This window comes from Manis javanica, chromosome 3, assembly GCF_040802235.1.
Source record: "Manis javanica isolate MJ-LG chromosome 3, MJ_LKY, whole genome shotgun sequence".
Classification (NCBI taxonomy): domain Eukaryota; kingdom Metazoa; phylum Chordata; class Mammalia; order Pholidota; family Manidae; genus Manis; species Manis javanica.
This window is the reverse complement of record NC_133158.1, coordinates 92,517,886-92,533,189: the sequence shown is the minus strand read 5'-3', so window position 1 is coordinate 92,533,189 and position 15,304 is coordinate 92,517,886. Positions and strand designations below refer to the sequence as shown.

The window sequence follows — 15,304 nt, the reverse complement described above, 5'->3', positions numbered from 1 at the left end:
CTAGGCATGTCTTCTCAGTAATAATAATGAAATAATTGGAAGGCATAGGCATCCCAGCATTTGCTATTTCATAAATACAAAAAATGACATTCTTAGAAAATATATACAATTTTAACAGTGAAGGTGAATGAAGCCAGCAAGGATAAAAATTACTACTGGCCTGGCTGGAAAAACATGTTGGGCCTGAGGCAAAGGAAGTTTTTTAAATAGGAGAATGTTCTGAAATAGAAAGCATGTTAAATAGAATTGCCTGAGGACTGTTAGGAAATGAAAAATTACACTAACTGTATTGGGAACAGCAACTTGATAAAAGCACAATGCACAATTTACAATCTTCTTCAGAGTAGTATCAGACATGAGAAAGGTTAATCTGTATGTGAGAAATTTTGCCCACCACAGGCCACTACATGATACACGAATTACTTTCAAGTGTTTCTAGGGACCCTCCAACAACTATGGTTATAAAAATACTACTAAATTCTTAATATCATAGAAAAAGCTGGACCAGAACCCTAGTCAATATCTATTTGCAAAGCCACCCTTGAGTATAAACCTCTATTCTAAGATCCATGGAAAACACCTACGAGACAATAATGTGTTCCCTAAATACATTCTTCTCTTCTTACATTCAAACACATACAGCCATCCCAAGGATGCTCAGTGAGTCAGCATATACTGATCAGCTAAAACACAATACTGAAGAGAGAAGGAAAACAGCCTTCCATAGGAAGAATCTGATTTAACACCTTATAAGAGCAAAATCTTTTTTAAATGATAATGTTTTAAACTATTATTACAAGGTTAACTATTAAGTATGCAAGTGAGTAGGGGCACAATAAGTAAAAAGTATAAACACTGAAGAAACTACCATATAGAAGAAATAAGAAAAACAAGTAATGAAGAGAAGGGTATAAACACAAGGCACAAGTGTTCAGGCACACACACACACATCCACCACTCTGTCTACAGTATGAACGGTGCTCAAGGAGCAATCCTTCCAACCCTCGTCTCATACAAGCAGAGACCAACTCAGGAATAATGCAAGTCATAATGAGATCGTACAAGCAATATTCTTGGGACAAGAAAGTTAGAGACAGCTGTTACCTGGGCAGAGTCCAAATGAGATTAGCCTATCCTGAAAGGTCTAGGACTATGAGAGCACACAGGAGGAGCTCCTGATTTCAGTGACTCTAACAAAAGGACCAGATTCACTTCGGCTGTTTGTATTATGGTTTGACTTGTGTTTTGGTTTAGTTTTTGTTTTATGGGACAGATGTGAAGCATTTAGCATATGAAAATATTAAATAAATTAGAATCACCTAAATGAAAAGGGCAATGTGGACAAGCCATTTCAAAAAACTTGGGGAAACAGAGCTTTGTAAGTCAGCCCCAATTAATTAACAATGAGGCAAATCACCTTGTTTCTATTTAAGACAGCATCCGTTTGGCTCTCCTCAAGTACGAAAAAAGTCGCCAGTCAATTAATTGCTGACTCCCTCTCATAGGCAACATCAGAACCTCTATGGGAATACTTGCCTCCATAATTATGAACACAGAGCTGACTGAACCTTTCTCCTCCTTAACCTTCCCCCTTCAGTGTCTTTCTGGGTCATGCTAACTCTTTCTATAAATGCTTCTTTTCCAAATATATAACCTAAGCCTCACTTTGCTAGTATGGTAGCCACTAGCCACAAACGGTATTTGAGAACTTGAAATACTGCTAATCCAATTGAAAAGCACTGTTAAGTGCAAAATACACATCAGATTCCAAAAACTTACTATGAAAACAAATGTAAAATATCATTAACTTTTTTAAAATTATATGTTGAAACAAAATTTTGAATACACTGGGTTAAATAATACATATTATAAAAAGTCATTTTATATGTTTTTTACATTTTCCCATATGACTGCTAGAAAATTTGAAGTTACACGTGTGGCTCATATTATACTCTATTAGATAGTGCTGATCTAGGTGAGACACTTAGGGTGGGGTCAGGAAGAGGCATTTCACTTGATTCCTGGGACTCTCCTGACTAGGTGACACTCATCAAAATGTCCCCCTGATTCATTCAGAATGGGAGCCCTTAGCTTCCTTAGGAATTGCCTCACCGCCTCTAAAAATAGTCCAAAATCCTCCAAAGTTGGCTTAACTGTTAAAAGAAACACACTGACATGTTATCAAATATGACTGATAAACTTTTTCAGAAGCTTCAGTTCTTACATAATGTGGGAATTCTTACACAAACACATTTTGCAACTCAACCAGTTTTGCAAGTACACTTTCACTTTAAAGCAACAAAAGCTGTGGCAATGATATGATAACTTCATTACACACTTTCTCAACAACTAAGCAATTTGTTTGGAAATTGACATGCTCTGATTTCTATTATATTAGTATCACAAGTCCTGATAAACATCAAAGTAAATACTAGGATTGAAATAAACTAAAGGCTAACTGTAGTTAGATAAAAAGCAACTAATATTAGGAAATATTAAACATTATCTTAGCATTTAACAAATTCATTCCTAAAAATGAGAGTATTAACATAAAAAAATTTCGGAGACTTGTCATTTAAGTCAAGTAAACAGACACAATGGATAATAAAAACAGTATTTTTTATAATATGGAACTAAAGAATATATGATACCAAAAAATGAGTACATTTTGAGTATAAGGTATGAAATTTTTAAAAAATCTTAAAAGTCAGATTAAATATACAAATTCAATCTACACAGGTTAATATCTATATATGTATGGAATATAAATAAATATTGTTATGATACAACAGAAAAAATTTAAAAACTCAAAACTGAAAAAATTCTAACATGAGGTAACTACTTGGGAATAAATTCTTGTCTATTTCACAAATTATTTTTCCCCTGCTTCCTAAACTTTTGTGGCTGCCTTATGATAATAACCAAAAGTCAAAATAAGATATTAGAAGTGAGAAAATTGATAGGTTAATTAGTTCCCACTGCCTGCAATAATCTATAATATATATAAAAAATTGTCATTGTTCCTGTATTTCAGTGAGACATGAATAAAGACTAATTTACTTTGGTCAGGTGGTTCCCCAATGCAAGTCTGTCAGTTTATGATCTGAAAAAGGAATTAAGTAATCATAGGCAATTAAATGACATATGCCTTGACATATGCCTCAAAAAAACTTTATACAAAAATTAACTCAATATGGGTCATAGACTTAGGTGTAAAATGTAAAACAATAAAACTTCTACAAAAAACATTAGAGGAATTCTGCAGATCCTAGAGCTAGGCAATGAGCTCTCACACACAACAACAAAAGCCCAGTCCACACAATTAAATATTATTCAGTGACAAAAGGGAATGAACTATTGATATATGCATTTGGGATGGAGCTCAAGGGCATTATGCTGAGTGAAAAAAACCAAACTCCATAGATTGCATATTATATGATTTAACTTATATAATGTTCTAAAAATTAAAACAAAAATTATAGAGATGAAAAACAGATCAGAAATTGCCAAAGGTTTAAGGATCTGGGGAGAAGGAATAGTGTATGAGTATAAAGGAAAGAGGGAGTTCTTTTATGGCAAGGAACAGTTTTGTATCTTTAAATCAATAAAACTAGACTTTATCAAAGTTAAAACTTCTATTCTGTGAAAGACCTTGTTTAGAAGATCAAAAGGCAAACAACACATGGGTGAAAATATTTGCCAAACAAATCTGACAAAGGACTTGCATCTAGAAATCCCAAATATATAAAACATATAAAGAAGTCCCAAAAATCAAAGGTAAAAAAAGAGATATCAATACAGTTAAAAGATGGGCAAATTAAAACCACGATGATACATCACTACATACCTATTAGAACAGCTAACAGTACAAAAATTGACTATACCAAATGTTGGTAAGAATGCAGATAAACTGGATACCCCCATGCATTTCTGGTTGGAATACAAAATGGCACAGGCACTATGGACAGTTTGGCATATTTCTTATAAATAGGCTAATTGGCAATTTCTTACAAATCTAAACATACACTTGCTATATGACCCAGCAATCACACTCCTAGGCATTTTTCCCAGAGAAATAAATATTCATATCTTAGCTTTACTACAGTATTTTTAATAACTAAAACCTGGAAACAACACAAGCGTCCTTCAACAGGTAAGTGGATAAACAAACTGTGGTACATCCACACAATTAAATATTATTCAGTGACAAAAGGGAATGAACTATTGATATATGCATTTGGGATGGAGCTCAAGGGCATTATGCTGAGTGAAAAAAACCAAACTCCATAGATTGCATATTATATGATTTAACTTATATAATGTTCTAAAAATTAAAACAAAAATTATAGAGATGAAAAACAGATCAGAAATTGCCAAAGGTTTAAGGATCTGGGGAGAAGGAATAGTGTATGAGTATAAAGGAAAGAGGGAGTTCTTTTATGGCAAGGAACAGTTTTGTATCTTTGATTGCGATGATGGTTACATTAACATATACTTGTAATAAAATTGCAAAGCAGTGCACCATACAAATAACTATGGGGTGAACACTGGTGAAATCTGTGAGGTCTGTAGATTGTATCAATGTCCACTTCCTGGCTTTGATACTGCAACGGAGCTATGCAAGATAATTATCACTGGAGCAAGCTTGAAGAGCCTTCTCTCAACTATTTTTGCAACTTCCTGTGAAGCTGTACTTATTTCAAAAAAGTTTTTATTTTTTTAATTCAGTCTAACACACATCAAATTCTTAAGATTCTCTATATTTTTAAATGTCCTAAAACTTTAAAGGTATTTTAGACTTCCTACAACAAAACTTCGATCATTATAACACTCTTGCTTCTATGTACTTCCAGTTCATGTGTTTTATTTATGAGCAGAGGTTTACCTGATACTACATGGATAGCATATAGTTTTCAGTAAAGGGCACTTTAGGGAAGTAAAGCAAAAACAGACCTGTTAGTTTCACTACATTTCTATCACTAGCAAGCACAATTAAAAAACAGATACAGCACTGCCAACTGAGTGGCCGAAAGAATGGAAGATTCCCATGTGTAAACAAACAAAAATGCACAAATGAAATAACAAAAATATCAGGGATTTTTAATGCAGAAAGATAAAAAAATAAATAAAACGTGGAAATGACAAGCATGAACTTGTTTGTGAGCCTCAAACCATATTTATATCAAACCACAGACTTTGTTTGTGAACCCTGGAAAAATAACCAATCATCTTGAGAGAAGAGTGTAAAACAATTAAAAAGTAATAGTAACTCAGACATTAGTTACTCATGATCTCCAAATAGTAATACAGAATGATCATGGATAATAGACCTATAACCTCTTAGGAAAGAAAACTATGACCCCAGACACATGATTGATCTCCTATTCTGATGTCAAAGAAAAATCACATTCTTCCACAAATTGCTCTTAAGTCCTATTGTCAAAGACAAATCACTAGACTTACCTATGATGATTAAATCTGTATTTATATGTAAAGTCTGTAGTACGTATGTTCTGAAGAAACAGTTACACATCTAAAGTTTTAAAAAGAAAAGCATAGAAAGGTATAATATTAAAGCCCATAAACTTGTATGCCATTAGATGACAAAAGAATTCATGTTTTAAAGACTGAGCATAAATTGACATATTTAATTTAGTTCTTTGTAATATCACAAAAACTACATTCTCCAAAGCACTTAAAAATAAATCAGACCATTTTTTAATGAGCCCAAGAGGACACAGGAAAACTATTAGTAATTAAAAACTCATTTCCTCTCAAAACATTCTCATATATTTTGAAAAGTAAAATATCTATGAAATTAAAAAGAGAAGATAATGGTGCTCCCACATTGTGGGGCCAGGTAGCTGAGGAGAGTAATCAGCTCATTTTGGACCAGAGCAGCCTGAAATCTCTACATTTCCCAAGGAAAAGAGTCCAGAAAACCAACACATCAGTTCTAAAAGTGAAAGCCATGACCCAGGGCTTGGTGAAATTGAGGAACAAGGCTGTAGCTTTCTTTCGGGAAGAATAGAAATGCACAGGATGTGTATATAAGGCGGTATGGGGAACCATAACATGGTCTCTCACTGGGACTTACACCATTAGCCAGAAGTAGTCTCTTCTTTGAAGCAAGGGAAAGAGCTCTGAGAAGCTGTGATGGGTGAGGTAGAAGGACATTTCTCAGGAAGATGTGTGCGCCACTAAAAGCTTTGATTTTCCAGGCTTACTTTCAACTAAGGATAACCATGGGACAGTTCTGGTCAATTTTTACATGGAGTTTACAGAAAACTAACATATGCTTGGCTAAAATGGACATAGTGACCTGGCACAAACATATTACTTCTAGGAAGATGGATGTGAAGCCTAGATATGTCCCACCATCTTCTAAGCATAAGGATAAAGACCATATGTTTTAGAGCAGAAAGATATAAAGGATAGTTCCATGCTAAGGCCCAAACTTCTCCCTTTCATCTTCTTGGTGAGAAATACAAATCTCTATTTCAATAACTTAGAGTGCATGGGATTTTCTGCTAATTGAGGGTATTTTGGGTTTCTGTTACAAAGACCTAAAAGTATAACTTATTTTAAGATGTTTCTGTAATGGAGAATGTATCTGCATTATGCTGTTATTCATAATTAAATATAACCTGTAGCTAGTTGCTTAAGATTTATGAAAATGAAAATAAATTACATTGATGATATTGAGTAACATGATTTCATTGGTAAAGGAAATATTTAATTATCTCTTACTAAATAAATTATTTGGAAAACTTCCAGGCTACCTATATAAGAAGTATATTTGTAGACTTAGTTTCTGATTATCATAGTTTAGATTACAGACCTATAGTACATACCAGAGATTGCGACTCACTGTAATTTACTGATCAGTGGATCTATTAAAATACACATGGCTATCCCATTCCTTTGTTTTATGCATCTTACTGCAAAAACAAACATATTGAAAATACCTGAAATCATCAAATAAAAAAAGATAAAGACATAGGATTTAAATATTCTTCTCATTTATAGATTATATGTTTAGACTTCACTAGACAATTCTTTTATTTTCAAATTTTTAAGCTGCTATTATATATTTTTCTTATTTTCAAAGTTATTCCTGCTATTAGTAAACTCGGTATGACCACTACTCCAGCCATGCAGAGCTCACAAGGAAGAAAATCCCTGCAGCGTTTGATGCCCAAGAATATGAACACTTAGCAGTCACATGAAAGAGGAGAAAAGGCTGAAAAGGAAGATCAAGAGAAGAGCGATTGTGAGTTTCTGAAGGCTAGCAGTTACCTGTCTCAATAAAGGGAGATGTGTGCTTACTTTACCCTGGATTCGTCGTCCCTTCAGCTTGTAGTAAACTGGCAATTGCCTTATCATTTCCTCTCCAAATTAAGGATCAAAGTTTAAACATATTCTTTTCCTTCTCTATTAGATTATGATTAAAATTACTACCTCCTCACCACATTCACACAATGGCTCTACTAGGGAAAAGAGGGAAACCTATAATGAAAAGATGCTGTTACCCAGCAAAATGAAAAATTGTGGGGAATTTCTGGTCTTGTTATTTATCAGATGGCTAATTTCAGGATACAGAATTAAAGAAACTAACAATAATAAAATATTCTGAAAATAATTTAAAAATTAAAATAGTTAAAATAGTTAATTAACTAACAAGGTTAATTTGTTAGTAATATCATCATCAAATAACTATTATGTATTTACTGAGGATCTCTACATATATTCCTAGTCCTCAAGACACCCCATCAAGGTGGTTCCCATCTATCCACCTACAGATGAAGAAACTGTGGTTCACAAAGGTTGATTCATTTGCCTTCAAATTCAAAGCTATTTGCACTCATGAGAGATAAAATTCAAGCCTCATGTTGCTCTTGTATTTTCAAACACAGACACAGAAATATTTTTATACTTTTTTCCCATTTTGTATATGAAAAAACGAAATTTAAAATCTAAATTATTCCAATCATTTAAACATCAAAAACCAATTAAGCTTTACAAGTTAGTCATCAAAAATTAAATGCCGAATAAACTGCAATGGAATTATATAATAAACTAATGTATGTAGATTGTATAATAACATGTTTAATGTAGAGTTTTACCTTTTATTATTATGCTGGGTTACCTTAAACACAAAACAGAATAGGGCTGCTTTTGGATATTAAACATAAAAGAACCCTGGATTCAAAACAGTGGTGAGCACCTTCTGATGAGTACACATCACCACAAAAAGAGAATCTACTCTTTAGTAAAAAATAATCTTATTTTATAAAGAAAGGTACCTGGTAGCAGCAGTTCTCTCCAATGAAAACACTTTCATGTTTTCGTTTAATATCTACAAATATATAATTAAGGTTTAAAAATACATGCCTTCAAAAAGCAGCATGATATGCTTATGAGTTTAAAACAATAGCATATTTCAGAAGTACTGCATCATCTCACTGGCTAACTAGGGCCAGCTCGGTGGGAGATGAATTGAATCCTCTAAGAAGTTACAACATAAAGAGTCACTTCTCAGGAGGTGATGCAGCAGGCCTCACAACCTAAACTAAAACCAAAATGCTCCAACAAGTCTTTTTAAAGCACTTTGAAAATGCGAAGAGGTTAGAACCTTTTGCCAATCACTAGTGAGAATTCAAGAGTGAGTCTGGAGTTACTGCAGATCTCAGCTGCAAAGGGCAGGTAAATCCACTAGTACAGAAGAGCATGCCAGGTACATTTTGTAATCTTCCCATTATTCCCTGCCTTCTAGAATCACTGACATTTGACTTTCTTTAAGGCCCAAAACCTGGCCAGGGACTGAGTAAACAAGTAAATCATTCAGCTATGATACAAAATTTCATTGCTGTGAGAATCAATTTTTGGTGTGACTGCTGACCCACTAAATCCAAACTATTCTCCAATTTTGATTAGATACCAATGTAAAAGCTATTTTCTTTTCTAACTAGAGACGTTCATTGTAATGTAATACTTCACACACTGGGTGGGGGGGGGCCTCACCTTCCATCCTGGGCACACATTTTGACCCCAGGCTCTATCAAATGAATATTCCTTCAGTGATTAAACCTTTAGTCTCTGTGGAGTATGGGAATATCTAATTAATAATTTTCTTGATTTTCTCTGGTTATCTTTAGCTCTTTACTTAAACCTATATTCCCCTTCCTTGCATTGTCACACATAACCTTCTGGTAACTACCACTTCTTCTCTGTCCATCCCAGAACTGCCAACATTTTTAGCTTGAGGTGAGTTGACCTGAGATTCACTGGTATTGAAAAGTGAAAAAAAAAAAAAAAAAGTTTGGAAGACATTCATTCAGTCCTTTGCTCATGCAAGTATCATCCTCTTTCCTATAAACTAGTTACGGTTCTAGGGACTGCGAATACAATACTGAGCAAAACGAAACAGAAATTGTCCACCTGTGGGAGCAAATAATCTAGTAGTGGATACAAAAGAACAGAAAAATGAACACATTACAATGGATGACCGCCCTTAGGATGAGGGTGTTCAAGGTGGTAGACAAGAGGTGAGGCCCCTTACCCAGCCTGTAAGAAGGTTTAAGGATGGGGAGAATTCAGGGAAGGCATATTATATATCTCTAAGCTGTATCCTGAAGCATGTATAGAAACTTGCAAGATAGAAGCAAAGTCTGTATCAAGCAGGAGAAACGCATGTACAAAAGTGTAGCTGGACCCACAGCTAGACCAAAACATGCCGCATCCAAGACAGGGTGATACTATGGCACACTTAAAACTGACATTCTTTAAGCATTCGTTAAATATGTATTTTAAAGGGTAGAAAAAATTATCTTCTACTAATAAAAATTAAACACCAAAAAAGATTAAGTTATTAATTCATTTCTGCTAAGCAAGTCACTTGCCTGATAAAAGTCCAGAAAATGTTTCTGGTTCTTGATATCGCTTGCCTTTTATTCAGTGACTTTTCTAGACCCCTTAACTTCTTGCAAGCCTTTACAAAATGAAATCTTCAATATTTAAAAAAGGGGTGCATGTGTAAAACAGATGCCATATTTCCAATTTATTCTAGTGACATTTTAGTGTCACCACAGAAGGGTGACATCCCAGCTGCCTCTGTACCCTTAGGCCTCTGCTGGTTACATGATACAGAGTGAGAAGGGTCCAACGATGAGACTGGAAAGGTAGACAAGGACCAGATAATACAGAAACTTGTCATAAGAAGGAGTCTGTACTATACCTTAAAAGCCATGGGGAATTGTTGAAAAGATCTAAGGGGGAACAATTACGAGGCTGTTTTTTGTAAATCAGGCAAGAGCTGGTAGCAACTTGAGTAGGATGATAGTAGTAGGAGTATACAGTAGCACATGGCTGATAAATAGTTCGGAGCTACAATTGACTAGACTTAAAGGAAGGAAGGGTGAGGAATAATTAAGGATAAGTCTTAAGTGTTAGGCTTGAGCAGTTGGTAGATGAGGATACCACACTCTGAGTGAGATAGGGTATAAAGGGACAAACAGGTTTGAGATGAAAAAACATAAGCTCAATTTTATACATGTTGAGTTTTATATTTTATACATGTTCAGTTATATACTCATTTATAAGACACCAAAATGAAGTACTGTGTAAGCTTTAAACGGATGGTACAAGTGTTACTGCGACTGTGTTGTTCTTCAGGCTGTTCATAAATGTCAGTTCTCTGTTCCACAGGCATGGCTCAGAAATCACATTTGACTTGCGCTGGCCAATATAATATATCAGCAAAAGTGACTCACTGCTAGCAAAAGCTGTAAGAAAGAGTTCAACATGTTCTCTACTTCTTGCCACTAACATTGTAGAAGCATGTTTTAAAACCAAGCTTGCATCAGTCTACATCCTTGAGTGACGCCCATGAGAAAGGCCTGACTCACACTGACATGTAATGTGGGGCAATGATATTTTGTTGTTTTAAAAAGCAACCCAAAATGTTGGAATTATGATGACTAATTGCAGTATAAATAGCAGGCAAAAAACAAAGTCAAGAGGAAAATCCCGTCTTAGGAGGTAATTAATATGGTATCATAGGGCTATCATACACACATTAGTACTAATGTATTAATTTTTATTTCATGTCAGAGTAATGAGTAACTAATTCTCATACTTGATTCAACATTCTTACAGTTTCAGAGAAGGTTAACAAGAACAACAAATGAATATAACAGAATTTGTAATAAAGATACATTGGTTGGAAAAGTATAAGGAAGCCCATCAGTGAGAAGAAACTGCCTCCCCCATCACTTTCTTATACACTGTTGTTAGTACCCTAAGTTTTCTATACTCCTTAGGAAGCATACTGTGCTATTTGACTGGTTATATATTTGTATTAGACCAAAGACACACTGCCCAAATGGGTTATTAGAAATAACAAGAAAATAGGGGGAAAAAACCAGGACCAAATTTTATGAAAGTGGAATTTTTTATTCCCTCAAGTGTTAACGGTAAAAGTTACTATTTCCAAATGCTAAATTACTGTTTGATATGCCTAAAAGGAACATGTGTGCTGGAAAATGGCAATTACTCAGAACCAAGGCTAGAAGTAGAATCCAAGTCAGAATGAGACACAAGGGTGCACTGAACCCACCTCTTCACCAAGAAGACTGGATTGCTACCACTTCATTCTGGCTTTTGTCCCTCTCATTACTTTTGACAAACCATGAAAGAAGATCAAACTGCTTCAGTCCCAGAGGAGTTGAAATGAATTACATGAAAGAAACACTTAATAAGGGATGTTTGTCTGCTTGTGATTATTTTTTGAAAGGAGGAGGAAACAGACAAAACACTTCCAAACTCTCATTTCAGAAATGCCTTGTTTCATTTTACAAAACATACAATTAAATTAGTATCAATAAGCACATCTAAAAAGTCTGACCACCACCATTTGCTCTGAACTCTAAATCTAAAATTGTTTCTAAATCACAGACAACTTTGAATTATGAAAATTACCAAGTTTCTTTAAAATTATAATATTGTAAATACTGTAGCAATTTCAGAAGGCTGCTCCCCAGATGGATTGTATAACCTCCCAATCATCTGATTAAGTGAGCCCACAGGTCAAGGTGACTGACTACTTTGAGGAGGGCTCATTCATTAGGATATAAAGCCCAGGAGTGAGATTTTGTGCTCAATTTTGCATCCTTTACTTTTTGTTGATAGGGATCCTTAATAAAGTTGCTGAATTGAATGCAGGTATAATTGACAATGCCAGGTCATGCAACTAATTTCTTTTTTTTTTCTAATTCCGTATCAACCGTGTGTCATTACCCTCAAGGAATTTTCTTCCCAGCAACTAGCTAAATGTTTTCTACTACTTGAAAATTTGACTATCTATATATACTCTGTTGTCATGGTAGTTTTCATTCTCGAGTGACTCTGCTAAAAGGACAGAAATCGTTATATCAGTGTGCTTATTTCACAAATGTAATTACTTTAACTAGTATAACAAATATTTTAATCCTAAAAGCTATACTTTTTAAGTTGGGTTGACTACTAAAACTACTATCCCAGCAACTTGACTGTGGTAAACTACTTTGCTACAGCGTGATAGGAGACAAGTTAAAGCTTAGACATCCTAAAACGGCGTCTAAAAGTTTTGCTTTCCTCTGCTTTCTCCCTCTTCAGGATGCCAATGACAGACACTGATGAATATTGCTGACAAATGTCGCTGTACGTTTACTCATCAATGTTGGCCCAAAGGAGAAAAATTAAGTGACCTAGACAGGCTTAACCTTCCCCAAGAAAGGAATATAACAAAGAAAGAACAAAAACTGTTTAAAATCATCCTGTTGGATATAAAATCCCAGTATTTGCCATGCAATATACTGGAAAATTTTAAGTGCGCGATTACCCACGCTGTTTCGCGCACGCTGGTGCAGGGAAAGGTAAGAAAACCTGCAGAGAACCTCACTCTGCATCAGCGCCTCCCTCAGGAAGCCAGGGCTGAGCCAGGGCACGTACCCAATGGCGCAAAGCCGCCGATTCAAAGGGAGAGGGAAGCGGATGATGAGAGTTTGTTCCGCGCTTCCACCTCTCGTCCCGGAACCAGAGTTGTCAACCGCAACTCCGGCAGCCACGGGACCTAATCCCCGGGACCCAATCCTCGGGACCGACCTGACGCCCACACTGAGAAGTGGCTGCCCCACGAGGCTTGGGGGCGGGGCCGGCGCGGGTGGCGCGGCGCGGGGCGGGGCGGACCGGCGCGGGGCGGGGCTGCGCGCGCAGGAACCCCTGGCGGCCCGAACCTCGCGCCAGCTCGGGAAAATGGGCAGCCGCTCTCGGCCAGGCCGTGGCACGCAGTGAAGAACTCTGAGGGGGTTCAGGCTGTACCTGCGCTGGAAGTCAAGGGCGAAGGGCTTCAGATACGGGTCGATCTCCAGAAGTCGGGCTAGTTCGGGTACATCCGCCCTCGCCTCAGCCAGGGCCGCCTCGGAGCAGTCGGCTCGAGCCGCCGAAGCCGCCATCTTCCGCCGAGGCCCGAGAGGGTCGAGTGGAGCCTGAGCGGGAACTGCAGCTCCTGCGTAAGGAAGGCGGCGAGGGCGGAGCCGAAGGACGCTCAGCCGAGGCGAGCCGAGGCGAGCCGCGGCAGTCCAGGGCCCTTTATAGCCGGAGAGAGCGGCCGCCTGCCCGCACTCCCCCCGCCGGTGGGGAGGAGCGGGACCCGGGTGATCCCGGACGCACGTCCGGGCTGGGAGGAGGCGCCGAGGCCCCTCCGCCTCCCGCCGCTCGCACCTGGTGTCCGCCGAGCCCGGTGCCCTCCTCCTGGGCCCGCGCCCGTTCTTTCCTCCGGAGCAAGCTCTCCGCTTTCTTTAAATAAGTGCCGGTGGCGGCATCCCCTTCATATATACATATACATATATACATATACATATATGTATATGTATATATGTATTTTTTGGGGGGAAGTGATCTTTAAAGTAGAATTTCTTCTTAGGGCAGCGTTTCAGACATCAAGTAAATTCACAGTGAGGAGAATAGTCAAGTATGGATATAGTCATACCGTTGAAATGCTAATAACCATTTACTGACCAGAATTTTATCTCCTTAAGTTAACCAAAAGAAGCGGGATCCCGGAATCATCCCACAGTTAACTCCACTGTTCTTGAACAGCTGAGAACTGAAGTCATGGCAAGAACATTTCCCATTCCCCGTACCTCCAAAAGAAAGGGGGGGCCTTTTTTTTTTTGGTTAAAGAACATTTTGCTTATAATGTAATAAACTTTTCAACAATTAAACTATCCTTGCTACCACAAGTGGTATAGGAAAGAAGATGAAGCTGGAATTCAACTGTGTGACTCAAGAAATCTCTTGGCTTAAGAATGGAGGACTTTATGTAGGCTCCCCCACTTGGAATTTCCGTATATTCTTTCTTTCCCGGTAACTGGCTTCTAGCGCAATGATCTTTTTTTAAGAATAGAATTGTACAAGAGAATTTGACCCATCAACCCAGGAGTTTCCAAGCTGCTTTGCACATAGAAACTTGGGCGGCTTGAGGGTATCTGCCCCTTTTTGAGATCTGAGTGTGGAGAATCCTAGAGGCTATTGAGAAGGAAGAGTGTTGATGAGCATTGATCTTGAATTTTATAACTTCTTTTTAGAAAGAACTTGATAAGAAATCTAGTTACAGAGGACCTCAAGTTGAAAGAGTGGAGGACTAGGACCACCTTTAGAAAGGCATATTTCCGTGAATATGACGTTTGTAAACTACAAACAACACCTGAAACTCAGAAGCAGGATATCCTATAGACTCATAGATGTGTATCTCCAATACTAAATTTTTTTCAGAAAACCAGGTTCGTATCACCACCTGCTTACTGAAATATCCATTTAGCTGCATGAGAGACCTAAAGTAACTATCTCCAAAACAAACTGAATAAGTCTTCTCGTCTTTGCTGCTATCACTCTTACCCTGGATGCTTTCATCTCTCACGTGGACTAATTGTACCTGAGTTTCCTTCTACTCCTTTTCACCCCTAATCCATTTTCTAGTGTTTCTCATTAATGTATATATGAATTCCGTGGGGATTTTTGTTATAAGTACAGATCCATTCACTTCTGCAGTTAGGCCTGAGATTCTGCAATTTTAAGCTCACAGGTGCTGCTAGCTTCCCTCCTAGCTTCTGGTGAAGGCCAGAGATCATCAGCATTCCTTGGCTTACAGAGCCATCACTCCAATCTCTGCATCTGGTTAGGGTAGTGTTTGAATAATAAGGCTTTACACAAGGAATAAATCATACCTTAAAGGACATGCTAGTTCACTAGGAGTTAAATATAA

General features: G+C 37.2%; 1 protein-coding gene across 3 annotated transcripts in view; it reads right to left on the bottom strand.

Annotated features, from left to right (window-relative positions):
- The window catches only part of GBE1 (1,4-alpha-glucan branching enzyme 1), a 269,204-nt gene extending 255,677 nt beyond the window's left edge, over positions 1 to 13,527 (bottom strand). For all 3 annotated transcript variants that reach the window (XM_037001651.2, XM_037001652.2, XM_073231803.1), the window contains exon 1: positions 13,360 to 13,527. In XM_037001651.2, the coding sequence (XP_036857546.1) occupies positions 13,360 to 13,493 (134 nt within the window). In that variant the 5' untranslated portion in view covers positions 13,494 to 13,527. The remainder of the gene's footprint in view (positions 1 to 13,359) is intronic.
- Positions 13,528 to 15,304: the final 1,777 nt, after the last annotated feature.